The sequence below is a fragment of the Cupressus sempervirens genome, chromosome 8 (assembly GCF_028749045.1).
Source record: "Cupressus sempervirens isolate cs-2001-9-10 chromosome 8, ASM2874904v1, whole genome shotgun sequence".
Taxonomy (NCBI): Eukaryota; Viridiplantae; Streptophyta; class Pinopsida; order Cupressales; family Cupressaceae; genus Cupressus; species Cupressus sempervirens.
This window is the reverse complement of record NC_143125.1, coordinates 519717196-519733460: the sequence shown is the minus strand read 5'-3', so window position 1 is coordinate 519733460 and position 16265 is coordinate 519717196. Positions and strand designations below refer to the sequence as shown.

The 16265-nt window shown below is 35.2% G+C and overlaps 1 protein-coding gene across 1 annotated transcript in view; it reads left to right on the top strand.

The window, feature by feature from the left end:
- Positions 1-16265, top strand: part of LOC149543474 (zinc finger protein CONSTANS-LIKE 14-like) — a 41867-nt gene that overhangs the window by 2131 nt on the left and 23471 nt on the right. Inside the window, exon 2 of the mRNA XM_089798275.1 lies at positions 544-948. Coding sequence (XP_089654401.1) covers positions 544-948 — 405 coding nt within the window. The remainder of the gene's footprint in view (positions 1-543; positions 949-16265) is intronic.

The following is a 16265-nucleotide window of genomic DNA, read 5'->3' as shown; positions in this document are numbered from 1 at the left end:
TCAATGAAAACCCACTCCAATTTAGAACATGGTGTTACACCGATTGAAGGTTGAATTTCCCTAGCCCTAGGGATTGTAAAATTCCAACAACCTGCCCAACCAACACAACTCTCATTGCTGGTGTCAATTTAGCCTTGGATGACAGGATGATTGCTACAGTTTTAATCATACTCTTTATCTTTAGCGTCTTCTTGGGGGCCTCTTAGCCTAAGTCTTCCTTTATACATTTAAAGTTTTAGTGCTTTTTGCTTTGTTGCTATATTTGAAGTGCACCACTCCCAAGGGTGTTCACAATTTTGCAAATAAATTTTAAAATTGAATTAATTTAGTCCCAGGTGTCAGCTATAGACCATATCATCTATATGCACAAATGAATATCTATCTCCTAGCTGCCTCTACTCAGCATTGTGCCCTTTTTGGTGAAAATCCTGTTTATTACAGAATTTGAAACATATACAAGATAGGTCCTGTTAAAAAGGTAATGTGACATTCATTGATCACTATATTTACTGAATGTTTCTTGATTTGCTGCAAAAATTTCAGGCACAATGCAGCAAACATGAACAGATAATTTACCAACAGCTACTTCAATTGCTGAACCAAGAAAAGAATTCTGAGGCACAACAGAGGGGTAATGTTCAGGACGGAGCAATATCTGATTCAAGACCACGCACACCTAGATCACTCCAATGCTCTCCCATGTTACAAATTCCAGATACACCTCATCAACAAGATGGGGCAAACCAAAGCCAAGCAGGGATGGATCATTTGCAAGATCAAGCAGGATATTCGGAGTTGCAGTGCATCACACACCAGTCTCTGGAGAGAATGCAGCATATAACTTCTACTTCAATGCTAATGCCACAAGAAACTAGCTATCAAACAACAGAAGACAAATTTGAAGATGGTCTGTTGTGGTTATGCCAAGGAGAAATGCAGTCCGAACAGGTACATTCACGTGGTATAGTGATTTTAATGTCAGCTTAATGTTAATTCTTTCTAAATAAAATTCGTGCACTTCTGTGAAAAATTGGATGGTATTGAAAGATTCCTAGTTATATGTTGTTTTGTACTTTTCAGGCGATTTCATGATTTTTTGCTTTCTTGTTTATCACTTTTCGTTTTTCTTATCATTTCATAAAAAGTATATTTTCCTTTTTTAAATTTACTCATTCCAAGTAAATACCAATATTGTTTTCACAAAGTTTTTCATTTTTCGAAATTCATTTTGATGATGGTTTTCCTAAGCCATTTCATCAATTTTTCCTTCCTCTTTTGTCTTTGTTAATCAAATGTTCAAAAAAAATCCAGTTCAGTCAATTTGAAAAGACTTGAAATTGCTTCTTTGAAATGGAACTTCCAGATTAGATAATTTGGAGCAGGTTTAGATCCAGTGCAATCCTTGTTCCAGCACAGCCCAATTCCTCATGTTTTCCTTAAGTTTTCTTGCCTCACACTTCTGATTAACACATTAAGTGGCATCTTAAGTATTATCGTGTGGTTTTTTAGCTTTATTGTAACAGCTAGATAACTAACATTTCATAAATATTATTATGTTATTATGTGGCAAAATTTCAGGTTTATTAAAGTGAAGTTGCAATAGATTTAGCCAGAGGTTTTATTTCCTTTAAATTAACAACTTCCATCTCTTCAAATGTACATAATTTCTATTTAGACTCACAAATGTAATATTGTATTTCAAGCAAGTCTATTGTGTCTTGGTTTTCACGGAATGAATTAATTTTATTTTCTACTCCTGAGGGCATCTTAATTAATTTCAGAGCCTCACTAAAACTCTCTTTTCTGTTTAGTCGCTTCTGTGCCTTTTAGCCATGTTCCCTAACTCATTTTTTCAATAATTTTTTTGCATCTGTCTTAGTTCCTTATTATACGTTTTGCCTAAGTAAATAGCATTCAGGATGTTCAATAAGACTGTTTCATAAACATTTTTTCACTTTCTTTGGGATTAGAAAGTTGGCTTTTGTACCCCTGTCTGCTCAAACTTGGACTTCCATTTAATTTGATTGTTTTGTTTTCTGTTTTATTTCACCAGTGCTAGTTACTGCAGCATTGTTATAGTTGTGTTTCTTGTTATGAGATCAGTACATGGTACCTGAATGCTCACACACTAGCTGAACACTTTCTAGTAAAATTTAACTTTCCTAGACTATGTTTCTAAGTATATTATGGGTACTGGAAATTATTGTATTTCGCAGGAAGAATGTAATTTTATTAATTGACTTGTTTCAACAAGTCATTCATATAGGACAAGTGAGGCCCCTGGTTTCCTCAAACAGCTTTAAAGATTTCACGAGGACTAATTAGTTGGCATGGGTGATTATGAAAAGAGCCCAAATGCAGAAAGACTGAGAGTTAATCAATACAGGAGACTTTATAAAAGGAGCTCAACATACGAACTAGTTCCTGCCAAATCAATCCTTCAGTTGCCTAAGTGAATTTCTGAGTCCAATATCACATGCGCTAGAACCTTCCAAGTTGGTAATCATAACTCAAAACTCTAGGTCAGAATTCAAAGGGAGCATCATCATATCATGTTTGAATAAAGGTGATCTCTGATGATATTGTGAAGCACTGCCCATGTAATTCGAACAAATTATGAGACTATTTTTGAATAAAGGTGTCTTCTCATGATTGTCACTGTGAAGCACTGTTGGTTTGCAACTCCAATTAACTTCATCTTCTCAATCAAGTCGAAAACAAATAAGAACAACTAATTCCATGCAATTTAGTAGCTCAATAGAGTCCAGCCCCTTTCAAACAAAGGCATTTGAAATATGAAATTTTGGCTCACCTCTCCCAAGGAGATCCCTCAATCAAAGCAGCATATCATGGAAGTTAGAACAAGGAATAATATAGAAACCAGGTCCTTTGTGATAAGTAATACACCAAACTAGACTCTATCTTGATATCATAAAGAATATCAAGACTGGCCCCATCCCAAGATTCTTGATATATAATGGAATTTGCATGTTAAGATATGATAGTGTCAGTTAGAATTCAAGGATATACCAGCATGGCAACTGTATCCACATGTGTGTGCATGTAAACATGCATACTCACACATATTCATAGACTTATACAATTATCTTGCCGAGATCATCCTTGCATTGAACTAAGTATGAAAATCTGAGCAATCAGATTATGTCTATCTCTTGGATCAGGCAATAAATCTCTGATCAAGATTGATTGAATGACATATTCAGATCAGAGGCTTTAATGTTGAAATTGGCTTAGCAAATAATCATGCCCGATACCATAGGGTCTCTTGATAATATGTTTGGTGACTAATCAAACCTGATAACCTTTGGGTTTATTATCTAATTAAGTTTATGCCTTTGTGTCTCTACAAAGAGATATGCAGTTGAATAGTCACAATCACCCCTTATATGCCTCTTGATTACAATATATAATATGGCTGATCACAAGAGATAGATTATCAAAATTTATCTAAGTTACCAGATTCTCTCCAACAACTCTCAAATTCTGGTTCGATCCTGTAGAAAGTCTGATCCTTGTCAAATTCTCCCCAGATTCGCTTGTAGAGCTACGAATTTTCTGCAAATTCTGTCAGAGGAACCCATGCAGAATTTGCAGCAAATTTTGAGGAATTTGCTGCCCAGTGGCTGAACCTAGGCTGTTTTTGATCTCAAAACATTTTTTTAGACTTTTTCAAAGTGTTTTCTTATAGAGGAAATCCAAATTGATGATTATAGAGGAATTTCTTTAAGAAGATATGATGTTTTTGAATCCAGGGCTTAAAATTTGAATCTCAACTTTTGATCTAACCTTGTTAGAAATCCTCTAACCAATACAAAATAAAAATTCAGATAACTGCATTATCTTTTGAAAATTTCTTTCATTCTCAAACTGCCCCCTTGATATGGAAATATGTTCCATGCATATGACCAAGGAAGTGTATCATGCTGTATGTATGGCTAAATGATGCAATTAATATCTTAATGATCTGAAACATAGATTGTTGGAAGCATGAATGCTGATGATACTTCTATGGGCGAGTATTGTAGAAACATGATTAGATCATTATCATGATGATATGTTACATTCATGACTGTGTTTGTTATTGATGTCAACATAGCAGTTTTCTATGGTATCTGATAGAAGAACAACAAAAAGATCAAGTTGGTATGGACAGATTGTTGAGCACTTTCACTAAGCGAGGTTAAAGGGAGATACTATAAGTGTCTAGTATATGTAGCTAACCTTGGAAGCATAAGATATTAAGTGTGGAATAAATTATGCAAGTTTTAGTGAAGACTGTTATGAGATAGAGTGTACAGAAGCATGTTCTAGTAAACTTGTTATATCTCTTAGCAAAGTTGTTATTCTAAGAAACAAGGTTAAGGGCGTGTAGAAGACATGTTGGAGATGACGTGGCTAAGCTCGCTTGTCATGATATTACACGCATGGAAAGTTATTCAAGTTACAAGGCGGCAGATTAATGTTATCGCTAAGTATAATGTGTTCTTAATGAGGTCCTATAATAATTAATTGAGAAGGTGTAATAGCCGACGGAGGGAATTGTTTTATGGATTCAATATAAAGGAAGGACATTTTCCTTTGTTATGGAGGAATGTATGAACGATTGCAAGAAGCACGAAGAGCGGAACAAAAGAGAAACAAGTTGATATGCAGAGTAGAGCAAAGTTGGAGAAAACTTCATTGCCGAGGTTTTATTGTGAGATACGAGGTTTGATATTTGGATTTGAAGTTCGTGACTTGGTCTACAAGGTCTGACAGTGATTGGTCTGGTTGAGAAGACAAAGGAAAGGGGTTAAAGTACAATACAAACAATTATTCTACAAGGAATAGTTGAGAGATCAGTTGGATAGTGAGTTCAGTGGTCTTGCCCCAGAAGTTGTTTGGACAGTGGGTCCTTTTGTCTTCGACAACTCCTAACAGGGTTGGTATAATTCCTAACAAGGTTGGAATCTCCTAACAGGGATTCAAAGTCTCCTAACATGGACTCTTATGTACTGAATGTGTTTATAGACTCCTAACAAGGTCCATCCTCTAACAAGGAATATATATATATTAGTATATCTTTGTGGACATCATTCCCACTGGGGTTTTCCCTTTGATCAAGGGTTTTCGTAGTTAACAAATCTAGTGTAGTTGTGTATGTGCATCTTGTTATGATTGTTGTTTTCTTTGATTGAAAGGTTAAAATTAATTAAGGTTGATAATTGTTTTAGTTGGATAACTAATTCACCTCCCCTCTCAGTTATCTTGGTGGACTATTGTTTCTAACAATTGGTATCAGAGCACCAGGTCCTTGAAGGATAAGCTTAACAACTTTGGGAGATCAGTGGCGAGTTATTTCAAAAATGATAGTTCTGAGTCTGATGGAGGAAATTTCGACACCCAGAAGATGGAGCTTCTTGGTAAGAGATCAAAATTGTGTACAGATTTGAGCATTGAGTTTTTGGATAGAGGCACAAGTAAAGATATATCGAGATTCGAAGAAGACATAAAGATCAAGGAAGGTTATCGATCTCCTCATGAAAAGAGAGCCAGAAGGTATGGAAGTTTTTGTCTGTTGGACATGTAATGAGTTTGGTCTTTTTTCATCTACATGCCCTAAGAGAGTAAGGAAAACTAGAAAGAGTTCACTTTCTGATGAAGATGAAGAAATTAAAGCAAGTGTGGAAAGATTCTTGAATGATTGTGATAATGAACCTGAATTAGTTAAGAAAGAGGAAGTATTAGAAGAGATAGCTTTGGTAACTATTGTTGATCCAAAGGCTAACCATGAAAATGTGGAAGTTATCATTAGCAATGATTTGCAGAATGAGAATCAGATTAAAGAGAAGAGATTCAATCCTAGAGCAGAAGAAAGAGTTGAGTTGAAGACTCTTGAACAAAATGGGATTGAAAGAAAAAACAGGTCAATAACAGAAATAGCAAGAGTTGTGTTAGTTGAGAATGATGTATCCAAGATGTTTTGGAGAGAAGCTGTGAATACAACAGTCTACACTATGAACAGAGTGCAAGTCAGGAAGGACACAAACAAGACCCCTTATGAACTGTGGTTTGGTCACTCACCTACAATTAAGTATTTCAGAATTTTTGGCAGCAAATATTATATTAAAAGAGATGATGATGTTGGTAAATTTGATGCTAGAAGTGATGAAGGTATGTTTCTTGGTTATTCATTACAAGGCAGAGCTTATAGATGTTATAATCTGAGAACTAAGACTATTGTTGAAAGTGCAAATGTAAGAGTTGATGAGAAATTCAGGATACAAGAAAGAATAGTTGACTATAATTCTGATGATGAGAATGTTGTTACTAAACCAAGGAATGATGAAGTATTTTTTGAGATTAACAATGATTTGCAGAATGAAGGAGAGCTAAGGCAAGAACAAATTTCGAAACCTAGAATAGAGTTAAGAGTTGAGATAACAACTCCTACTTCCGGTAAGAATATGACAAAGAATCATCCACCAGAGCAAATCATCGGTAGCAGAGATAAAGGTGTGACGACAAGAAGCAGAATCAATGAAGAATTATGTCTGATATCTCAAGTAGAACTAAAGAATACAGATGAGGCATGTAAAGATGACTATTGGAAGCAAGCTATGAAAGAATAATTGGATTAGATAGTGAAGAATGGGACATGGGAATTGGTTCCCAGGCCAATAGACAAGGATGTGATAGGAACAAAATGGGTATTCAGGAACAAGATGACTGAACAAGGTGAAGTTGTAAGGAACAAAGTGAGATTGGTATGTAAAGGTTACTCACAGCAAGAAGGAATAGACTATGACGAAACCTATGCTCCTGTGGCAAAAATATAAGCAGTAAGGTTATTCGTAGCCTATGCAGCACATAAGAAATTCAAAGTGTATCAGATGGATGTCAAGTTAGCATTTCTGAATGGAGAACTTGAAGAAGAGGTATACATAGAACAACCTAAAGGTTTTCCTTTAATAGATGACAAGGACATGGTATGTAGATTGAAGAAAGCATTGTATGGCTTAAAAAAAGCACCCAGAACTTGGTATGCAAGGTTGGACAAGCATTTGACAAAGTTTGGATTTAGAAAAGGTATGACAGACAGTAATCTATATTGGAAAGAAATAGATGATGGATTGATGATTTTGATAATATTTGTTGATGATATTATATTTGGAGGAAATGATGATGAAAGTGACAAGTTGACAGAAGAGATGGAGGAATTTGAAATGAGCATGATAGGACAGATGAAGTACTTCCTAGGATTACAGATTGTGCAGGATAAAGAAGGAATCTTTATTTAAAGAATGAATCTTTATTTCTCAGTATTTGAAAGATCTATTGAAAAGGTTTGGTTTGGAAACATGTAAACCAATTAGAACACCTATGATAACTGGACATAAGTTATCTACAAAGGATGAGACACCTACTGTTGAGCATAAGAAGTACAGATCTATGATTGGAGGATTGCAATATTTGACTCACACAAGGTTGGATATAGCAAATGCATTTGGAATTGTTGCAAGATTTCAAGTTGATCCCAGAGAAGCACATTATGCAACAGTTAAAAGGATATTTAGATATTTGAAGTGAACACCAGAGTTCGGATTATGGTATGATAGATCTAATGATTTCACTTTATATGCTTATACTGATACTGATTGGGCAGGTAGTATGGATGACAGAAAGATAACCAGTGGTGGAGCTTTCTTTCTTGAAGGAATATTGGTTTCTTGGTTCAGCAAGAAGCAGGACTGTACCTCACAAAATACAACAGAGGCAGAATATGTTGCAGCAGCAAACAATTGTAATCAAGTTGTTTGGATGAAGCAGATGCTGAAAGATATAAGGATAGAATTCAGTGAACCTGTTGTCATACATTGTGATAACACAAGCACAGTGAATATGTCTAAGAATCTAGTGTTGCATTATGAGACTAAGTACATTGCTATCAAATATCACATGTTGAGAGAGAGTTGCAGAAAAGGAAATTAGGTTGGAGTATATAAGCACCAAAGAGAAGATTGCAAATATTTTCACCAAGCCTCTTCCCAAAGAGACTTTTGAGTATTTGTGAGGTATGCTAGGGGTTATGCCCCTACCTAAATCAGAGTAGAAGATGCAAGAATGCATCAGTCTAGTGTTACAAAACACTATTGTTTGTCTGGACTGAATGCTAATGCTTCTTGTATGGGGGAGTATCTGTGATGGACAGAGTCATCTAGGACTCTTGATAGATATTGTTTTGAATAGTGTCTTTGGACACTTGAGCAAGTCAGAGGCAGTTGTTGCAGAGATAGATGGTTGCTGAAACTTTGACATTGATGTCAATGGGGGAGAGATTACAACATGAAAAATAGTTTGATATAGAGCACATTGAGGTATATCAATGGGGGAGAATGATTGATAAAGAGGATTTGAAAAGAAAGGATAACAGTCTTTAATGTTGGTATTTTTGGAACTAGATGTTTTTCATCTATGTTGCCATCAATGCCAAAAGGGGAGATTGTTGGAAGCATGAATGCTGATGATACTTCTATGGGGGAGTATTGTAGAAACATGATTAGATCATTATCATGATGATATGTTACATTTATGACTGTGTTAGTCATTGATGTCAACATAATAGTTTTATATGGTATCTGACAGAAGAACAACGGAAAGATCAAGTTGGTACGGATAGATCATTGAGTACTTTCACTAAGTGAGGTTAAAGGGAGATACTACTATGTGTCTAGTATATGTAGCTAACTTCAGAAGCATAACATTGTCTAGTATATGTGGCTAACTTCAGAAGCATAAGATATTAAGTCTGGAAGAAGTTATGCAAGTTTTGGTGAAGACTATTCTGAGATAGAGTTTACAAAACCATGTTTTGGTAAACTTGTTTTATCTTTTAGCAGTGTTGTTATTTTGAGAAGCAAGGTTAAGGCATGTAGAATACATGTTGGAGATGATGTGGCTAAGTTCGCTCGTCATGATATTACATATACAAAAAGTTATTCAAGTTACAAGGTGATAGATTAATGTTATTGCTAAGTATAACATGTTCTTAATGAGGTCCTATAATAATAAATTGAGGTTTAATAGCCGACTCAGGGAATTGTTTTATGGATTCGGTATAAAAGGAGGACATTTTCCTTTGTTACAGAGGAATGTATGAACGATTGCAAGAAGCAAAAAGAGCGAAACAAAAGAGAAACAAGTTGATATGCAGAGCAGAGCGAAGTTGGAGAAAGCTTCATTGCCGAGGTTTTATTGTGAGATCCGAGGTTTGATATTTGGAGCCAAGGTTTGTGACCTGGTCTACAAGGCTTGACAGTGATTGGTCTAGTTGACAGGATAAAGGAAAGAGGTTAAAGCACAATACAGACAATTATTCTACAAGGAATAGTTCAGAGATTAGTTGGATAGTGAGTTCAGTGGTCTTGCCTCAGAAGCTATTTGGATAGTGGGTCAATCTGTCTTCTACAACTCCTAACAGGGATTCAAAGTCTCCTAACAAGGATTCTTATGTACTGAATGTGTTTATAAACTCCTAATAGGATCCATCTTCTAACAAGGAAAATATATATATATATATATATATATAATGTATGTATGTATATCAATATATCTTTGTGGGCATCATTCCTACCGAGGGTTTCCCTCTGATCAAGGGTTTTCCTAGTTAACAGATCTGGTGTAATTGTGTATGTGCATCTTGTTATAGTTGCTGTTTACTTTGATTGAATGGTTAAGATTAATTAAGGTTGATAATTGTTTTAATTGGATAACTGATTCACCACCCATAGTTGTCTTGGTGGACTATTGTTTCTAACATAGATATGGCTGTATATTTTGCTATGTCGCTTTACTACTAGAATAGTGATGCATGGATTTATTTGTTGTTGTTGTTGCATATATATACACACATACACATATTTTTAAAAAAACATATGTTTTTGTACGGATGAACCCAAAACAAATCTGAATCCAACCCTCCCCCAAAATTGGACAAATTTCGAACCAAAATCTGTACCAGAATCCGAACTGGCAACTTAGAAATTAATAAATGGTTCTATCTCTCTACAATAACATCAGATCGAGCATCAGAAATAAATTGCAGTAAGACTTATCTCTCAATTGGATAGTTATCTAATTCATATCTGTAGCGACTTATTATATCATAGTTTGATATCACAGTCTGATATAAGTTTAACAGTCATTTACATGGTGTTAGAGCCAAGTTAGGAAGATCAGAGTTGAACTTGAGAAATCAGACCACCTAACTTAATAAGTACAGTCGCTCATGGATTTTCACAATCTATGAAATGCCTGATAACAGGCCTGTGAGCATAAGGAATGAATATTATTCTGTAGTGAATATTATATTTGCCATGCCAGAGGTGATATCATTATTTACAAAACATTAAACTGAAGCGGCTACCCTTAAATCTATAGATTGCTTAATCTGTCCTGTATAGTGGAAGGTGGCTGATTCATCTGTATACATATGAAATTGTTTACATTAAAGGTGACGTGGTTCTTATATTTAGTGATGGAAGCTAACGTATCATTAGCAATTATGATTATTTCCAAAGTTCAATTGCTATTTGGAATTGTACGGTTGGAACGTGGACCGAGTCTAAAGAAATATAGCAATACAGTGATGATTGTCAAGTCAACATCACTTGTTGATGAAGACATTCACAGTGATTTGGCTGTTTTATCAAATTAGCAGAGATAATGTGTCTTAAACATAGAGATTATAGTTAGAAGAGAAATAGTTATTTTCAGGAACTGACTTAATCATGACTTCAAAGATAAAGAGACTAATGACAGCAAATGAACTAGAATTGGGAATCTTATCAATTGTCTTCCATATTCAAATTAGAAGAGATAAACAGGATAAATATTAAAAAATAATCTGTATGAAATAGAATGGTCTTGTCTTGAAATTCTTGGACATTCTACAACCATGGATAGACGGAAATAATTGATGCGTATATATTGGGTCAAATATAATATAAAAATGTGTGGTGTGAAGTGTACTGATGTAAAAGGTAATACTGAAAATGTATGTCAGCTAAGAAAAGAGTTGTTGAATGCTTGTGGTGTGCTTCTGCGAATTGCTGGTTTCACTACCACATAATCACTTATCTAATATGTCTGAGATATAAGAGGATTAGTGTGGACTTGGCCACTCCTATTGTTGTAATATCATGATCAGTGCCATCTACAATACTCTTTTCAATTTATGTCATACACAGGGAATCAAAACATAGAGTTCTCAAGTGATGATTAATAGGTCCAATTACAGATGGTCTGTGTCATTTTCAGAAACCTGAAGCTATTATTGCCAATGAATAAAGGTGAGGATAAAGAATGCATGTATGGTTTAACAAATAGGGAGCCAAATGTGCATTGAATCAATATCCTAAAGTTGGGACTATTGGTTGATGTTTGGAGCAATTTCTCATCCAACAACATTCATTATGAGAAAACAATATTATTCTACTTTTGTTTTGTGCAAGGAAAGAATCCTTTATAAATAGGAAGTTGGAGTCTGCAGATTGTGATGACTGAGATGGTAATTATTATTCAGAGTTAGTCACTGGAATAGGCGGTTGGTGAACTGACTTTGCATTTTAAGTTAAATCAAGAAAATGTTGATTATCATTTCTCTAGAGGCAGTTATTTTGGAGTGTGTGTCTCTGCAATGATCTATTGTTGGCTGCAAATTTTATGTGATCTAAAAGTATGATGCAAACTAATAATTTATAGGAAGTTGCATAAGATAGGTGCAACAAATATGACATATTGCGAAATAATAAGGAATGGTGATTAATGAGCGAATATGACTTCTGTGTTTAGTGTTGAGCTCACACGTTGGAGATGTATGACTCACGAGCTCTCTGTTGAAGTGGATCCCTGTAGAGTTGATTTGAGGTTCCTTGACCAGTACGTGATTGGAGCATTGCAAATTGAATTACCAACACTATAGCGGTGAGATTTGCCTGAGACTGCATTCTTAGCTGAAACTATGACCACAGGTCCAGATGTTGCAAAACTTGTCCTTGGATAGTGAGACAAATGATGAAAACAAGAATGGCACCTTACATTGATAGAGAACTAAAAGTTCAAATTACACTTGGGTATCATGGAATGGAGGATACTGCATTTAAAGTTTCTTCTAGAAAAGAAGAGTGGACCTGTAAAGATTGATGAAATACAACAATTAATAATGGCAATGATTTGAAACAGAAAATGGCTGCAAAGTACCACGTACAATCTTGATGTGTGTAGTCATGAGATAAAATAATGATTGAGAACTCTATAAAATGGAGTAAGTGGGAAGTTTACATTGTGGGGGGGGGGGGGGGGTGTAATGATAGCCAATGTTCCATTCCCATTGTTTGACAAATGCTTATGTCGAGACGTTTTCAGATTTGATGCATATGGACCTTCATTAAAGCAACTTGTGTCAAGGATGTGCAGATAAGTATTCATTTGTTCGTTGCCTTGATCTTTTCCTTTGTCTATGAGGATAATCTTGTAGGAAAAGAAGAATGGTACATTAGGCATGTTACCGTATATTGCGGAGGACTCAACCCTATGACAATAGCTCCAAAGAAGTTTTGATGTAGGATTCATTAGTCATTTGACGTTCATACTAGATAAATTGAGGCTATTGGAGCAACAGATTTTTAATGATCAGAATCATGAGTATCCTTATATAAAAAGAGGGAGTCTGACACTTTGTTAGAGGCAACCTTGGAAAGAGAAGAAGCATATAGAGGATATGATTCAGTCAACTTTTGATGATCTTAGTTGTATTGATGTAGATGGAGAAGATCATGTCGGGATAACTTCTCTAGTGACTAGGAAACTATAGCAATCAAGAGGGAGTTCGATAATCTACCAGAAGAAACCATAGATGAGGAGGTTTGAAGGTTGATATCACATTCAAAAAAAAAATCTAAGGCAACCTTGGACGAGAAGATCAAGGGGTTGATGCATGTACTTGAAGCTTCATATAGAAGCCACATTATCATGAATATTAGTGTCACCAAGCGTGGGGATAAATCCATAGTTTATTACATTCACTCATGTTACTATGAAATCAGACAAGAATGTTTGAATATGAGAAGCTACTCCTACAAATAATGTTGTGATCAGAGCAGAGAGAGTCACTAGAAGCTCTGTCAAGTGGATCTTTGATCATAGTGATTTAGAGGGAGTAGACCATGAAGATTTTTTTTTAGACAAGGTACATTACTACTAAAGAACAAATGGCTGATATTCTCACTAAGTCTCTTACCAAAGTTTGTGCATTTGGAGACTAGCTTGGAGTTGTGAAGAATGAAGCCACTGCTAAGACGCAGTCTTCACATCAGTGATTTCTTGAAATGTACTTTATTGGACTCTTAGTGTGAGAGAAACTTCAAGTGGAACCCTTGTTCCACCCTCTAATATGATGGATGCCATTTGTGTGATTCTATGACTTTATGGGTCCCTTGTATACATTACTTAAAGGTGACGATCTTTCTGATAATGTACACTTGTATTCAACATTGTAAGGTGATGACTTTACAATGTTCACTATCATGATGAATACCATGTTGACTTGATATTCATGGAAATATCTCTTGAACTTATTGATAGCTATCATGCTGACTTGATATCAGTTATGTATCAATATGTTCTTAATGAGATAGTCATGGTGGATATTATGTGCCGTAATATCCGTGGACATGTCATGATAGGTTATGGTAGACATCATGTGACGTGATGTTAGTGCACATACCATAACTAGGATATATGAATGTCATGTGACTTGATGTTCTGTATTCTCCTTGATATCATGTGTTAGGTGATATCTAAGCTAGTTCATGCTTAGTTATCTTCCCTAGCTAAGAGGAAGTGTTAAGATATGATAGTGTCGGTCAGAATTCAAGGACATACCAAAATGACAACTATATGTACATGTGTGTGCATGTATGTATACTAGTTCACCATGAGAACTGATATACATGCACACACACACATGCATAGACATTAAAATTATCCTATTGGGATCATCCTTGTATTGAGCTAAGTATGAAAATCTGAGCAATCAGATTATGTCCATCTCTTGGCTCAGGCAATAAATCCCTGATCAAGATCGATTGAATGACAATCGTATGGGATCGAGTTGTGATCCTTTATATTCAGATCAGAGGCTTTAATGTTGAAATTGGCTTAGTAAAGAATAATACCTGACAACCATAGGGTCTCTTGATATTTTTTTTGATGACTAATCATACTCGATAACCTTTGTGTTTGTTGTCTAATTAAGTTTATGCATTTATGTCTCTTCAAAGAGACATGTAGTTGAACAGTCACAACTGCCCCTCATATGCCTCTTGATTACAATATATAAGATGACCGATCACAAGAGATAGATCATCGAAATTAATAAATGGTTCCGTCTCTCTACAATAACATCAGATCAAACATCAGAAATAAAATGCAGTAAGACTTATCTCTCAATTGGATAGTTATCTGATTCATATCTGTAGTGACTTATTATTACCTGCAAAGCCAGAGTTCAGATCAGTATTATTAGAGTCTGATATATTTAGATTAGTATTTTCACAGACTGATATAAGTTTAACAGTCATTTGCAGTGCACAAATTTACACAAGGAAAATAACTGAATGTGGACTCCCCTTGGGTCAAGAGGTATCCCACAAAACACCAAATCTGGACAAGGAAACATACTAGAAGTGGGCTCTTTCTTGGATCATAGAATGTAACAAGTTTGTTTTCCATCTCAAGGTAGAAAATGTAGTAGAATTTCGCCCTCACTCGGTAACATGAATGGAAACTCAACCCAGGAGATACTAAACAATGCTTTCACTCAGTACATGGAGACTAATATTATTGATTTTAGCTTGGTTCACCTCCTTTGCAGATTCAAGGGGTACAACCCCAACAATAAGTCAACATATTTCATTACCACCACCTAGTTTGATGTGGTGCTACCTTTGGAATGATTTCAGAAAGATGACTTGTCTCATCTTCAATGAAGATTATTACTTCGTATATTTGTTGAATTCATATTTGTACAATGTGCTTCCTTTTGAGGAGATTTGTCATGTATAGAACTATTAACATTAATACAAATTTCATTACAATTTTTATTGTCAATATTGTTCTGAGTGCTATTAAACACGTCTATTTTTTGTTTTCCATTTAAATACTATTTACATTACTTACTCTATAGCAAACATTTATCCTATTGTGTTCTCCAAATGTCTTCCAGGATTGATCACACGTAACACAAATATACTCTAAGCAAGTCCTGTTTCAGTTAAAGGAACCATAGAAGTTTCTTGCCAACCACCAGAACTAATAACACGCAAAATAATAAAATTCATCAAATTGTAAATGCAGCATTAAAAGCCCACAATAAATGTAATATAAGTCCCAACTCCAAAATGATCAAACAGTCAAAAATACAAATAAATGATCAGTAATCCAATTTCACATGGCAGGACTAAAGACATACTTAGACATTCAACATTTCATCTGTGAGCTGATAAAATGAAAAGATCTTGAGATAGTCTACTGTAGCACAGAGAATAGGGCAGCAAATATGTACCTCAAAGGACAAAGGTAAATTTCACAAATTTGGAGATAAATTTCAAGTCTCACCAAATGGTCATTGTGGTGAGGAAATGTTGCAATAATGCCCATTTGAAATTCACATGGCCATTTGAATAATTTTGTAGTTGCAAGTAGTTAGTAATTAAGTATATGCATAGAAGTAGATATCTTTCAAATATCATGATATATTCCGATATATCTTTTCTTGGCAGGGTTCCACTTTCTTAAAAATATTTTGCTGAAAGTTTCACCAATATAATGACAGTAAATTAGTTTATTTCAGTGTTCCACAGGAACATATCCCTTCCAAAAATCCCGATGTTCCCGAGCTGCAGGGACATGGGGGAAATATCCCCTGGCCGTAAGACCATCTCCATCAAGCACTTTATGGTCTTAACAGAAAGGAACCTTACCAAACTGAATGTGTTTAATGTTTCAGTGAGAGGTGTAAATCACTTATGACTGTGCCAACTGAGAAGTATGCTGGTGGAATACTTGCATGGTTATACCAACAAAAATGTATTTTCATCAGCTCTTCTTTCATCCCTCCATTCTCCCCAAGATTAGGGCTTTGTTCCCCAAAACCTGTCCCCATGACCCCCCTTCAAGAAACTCCATGGAGCTATTTTTTTATA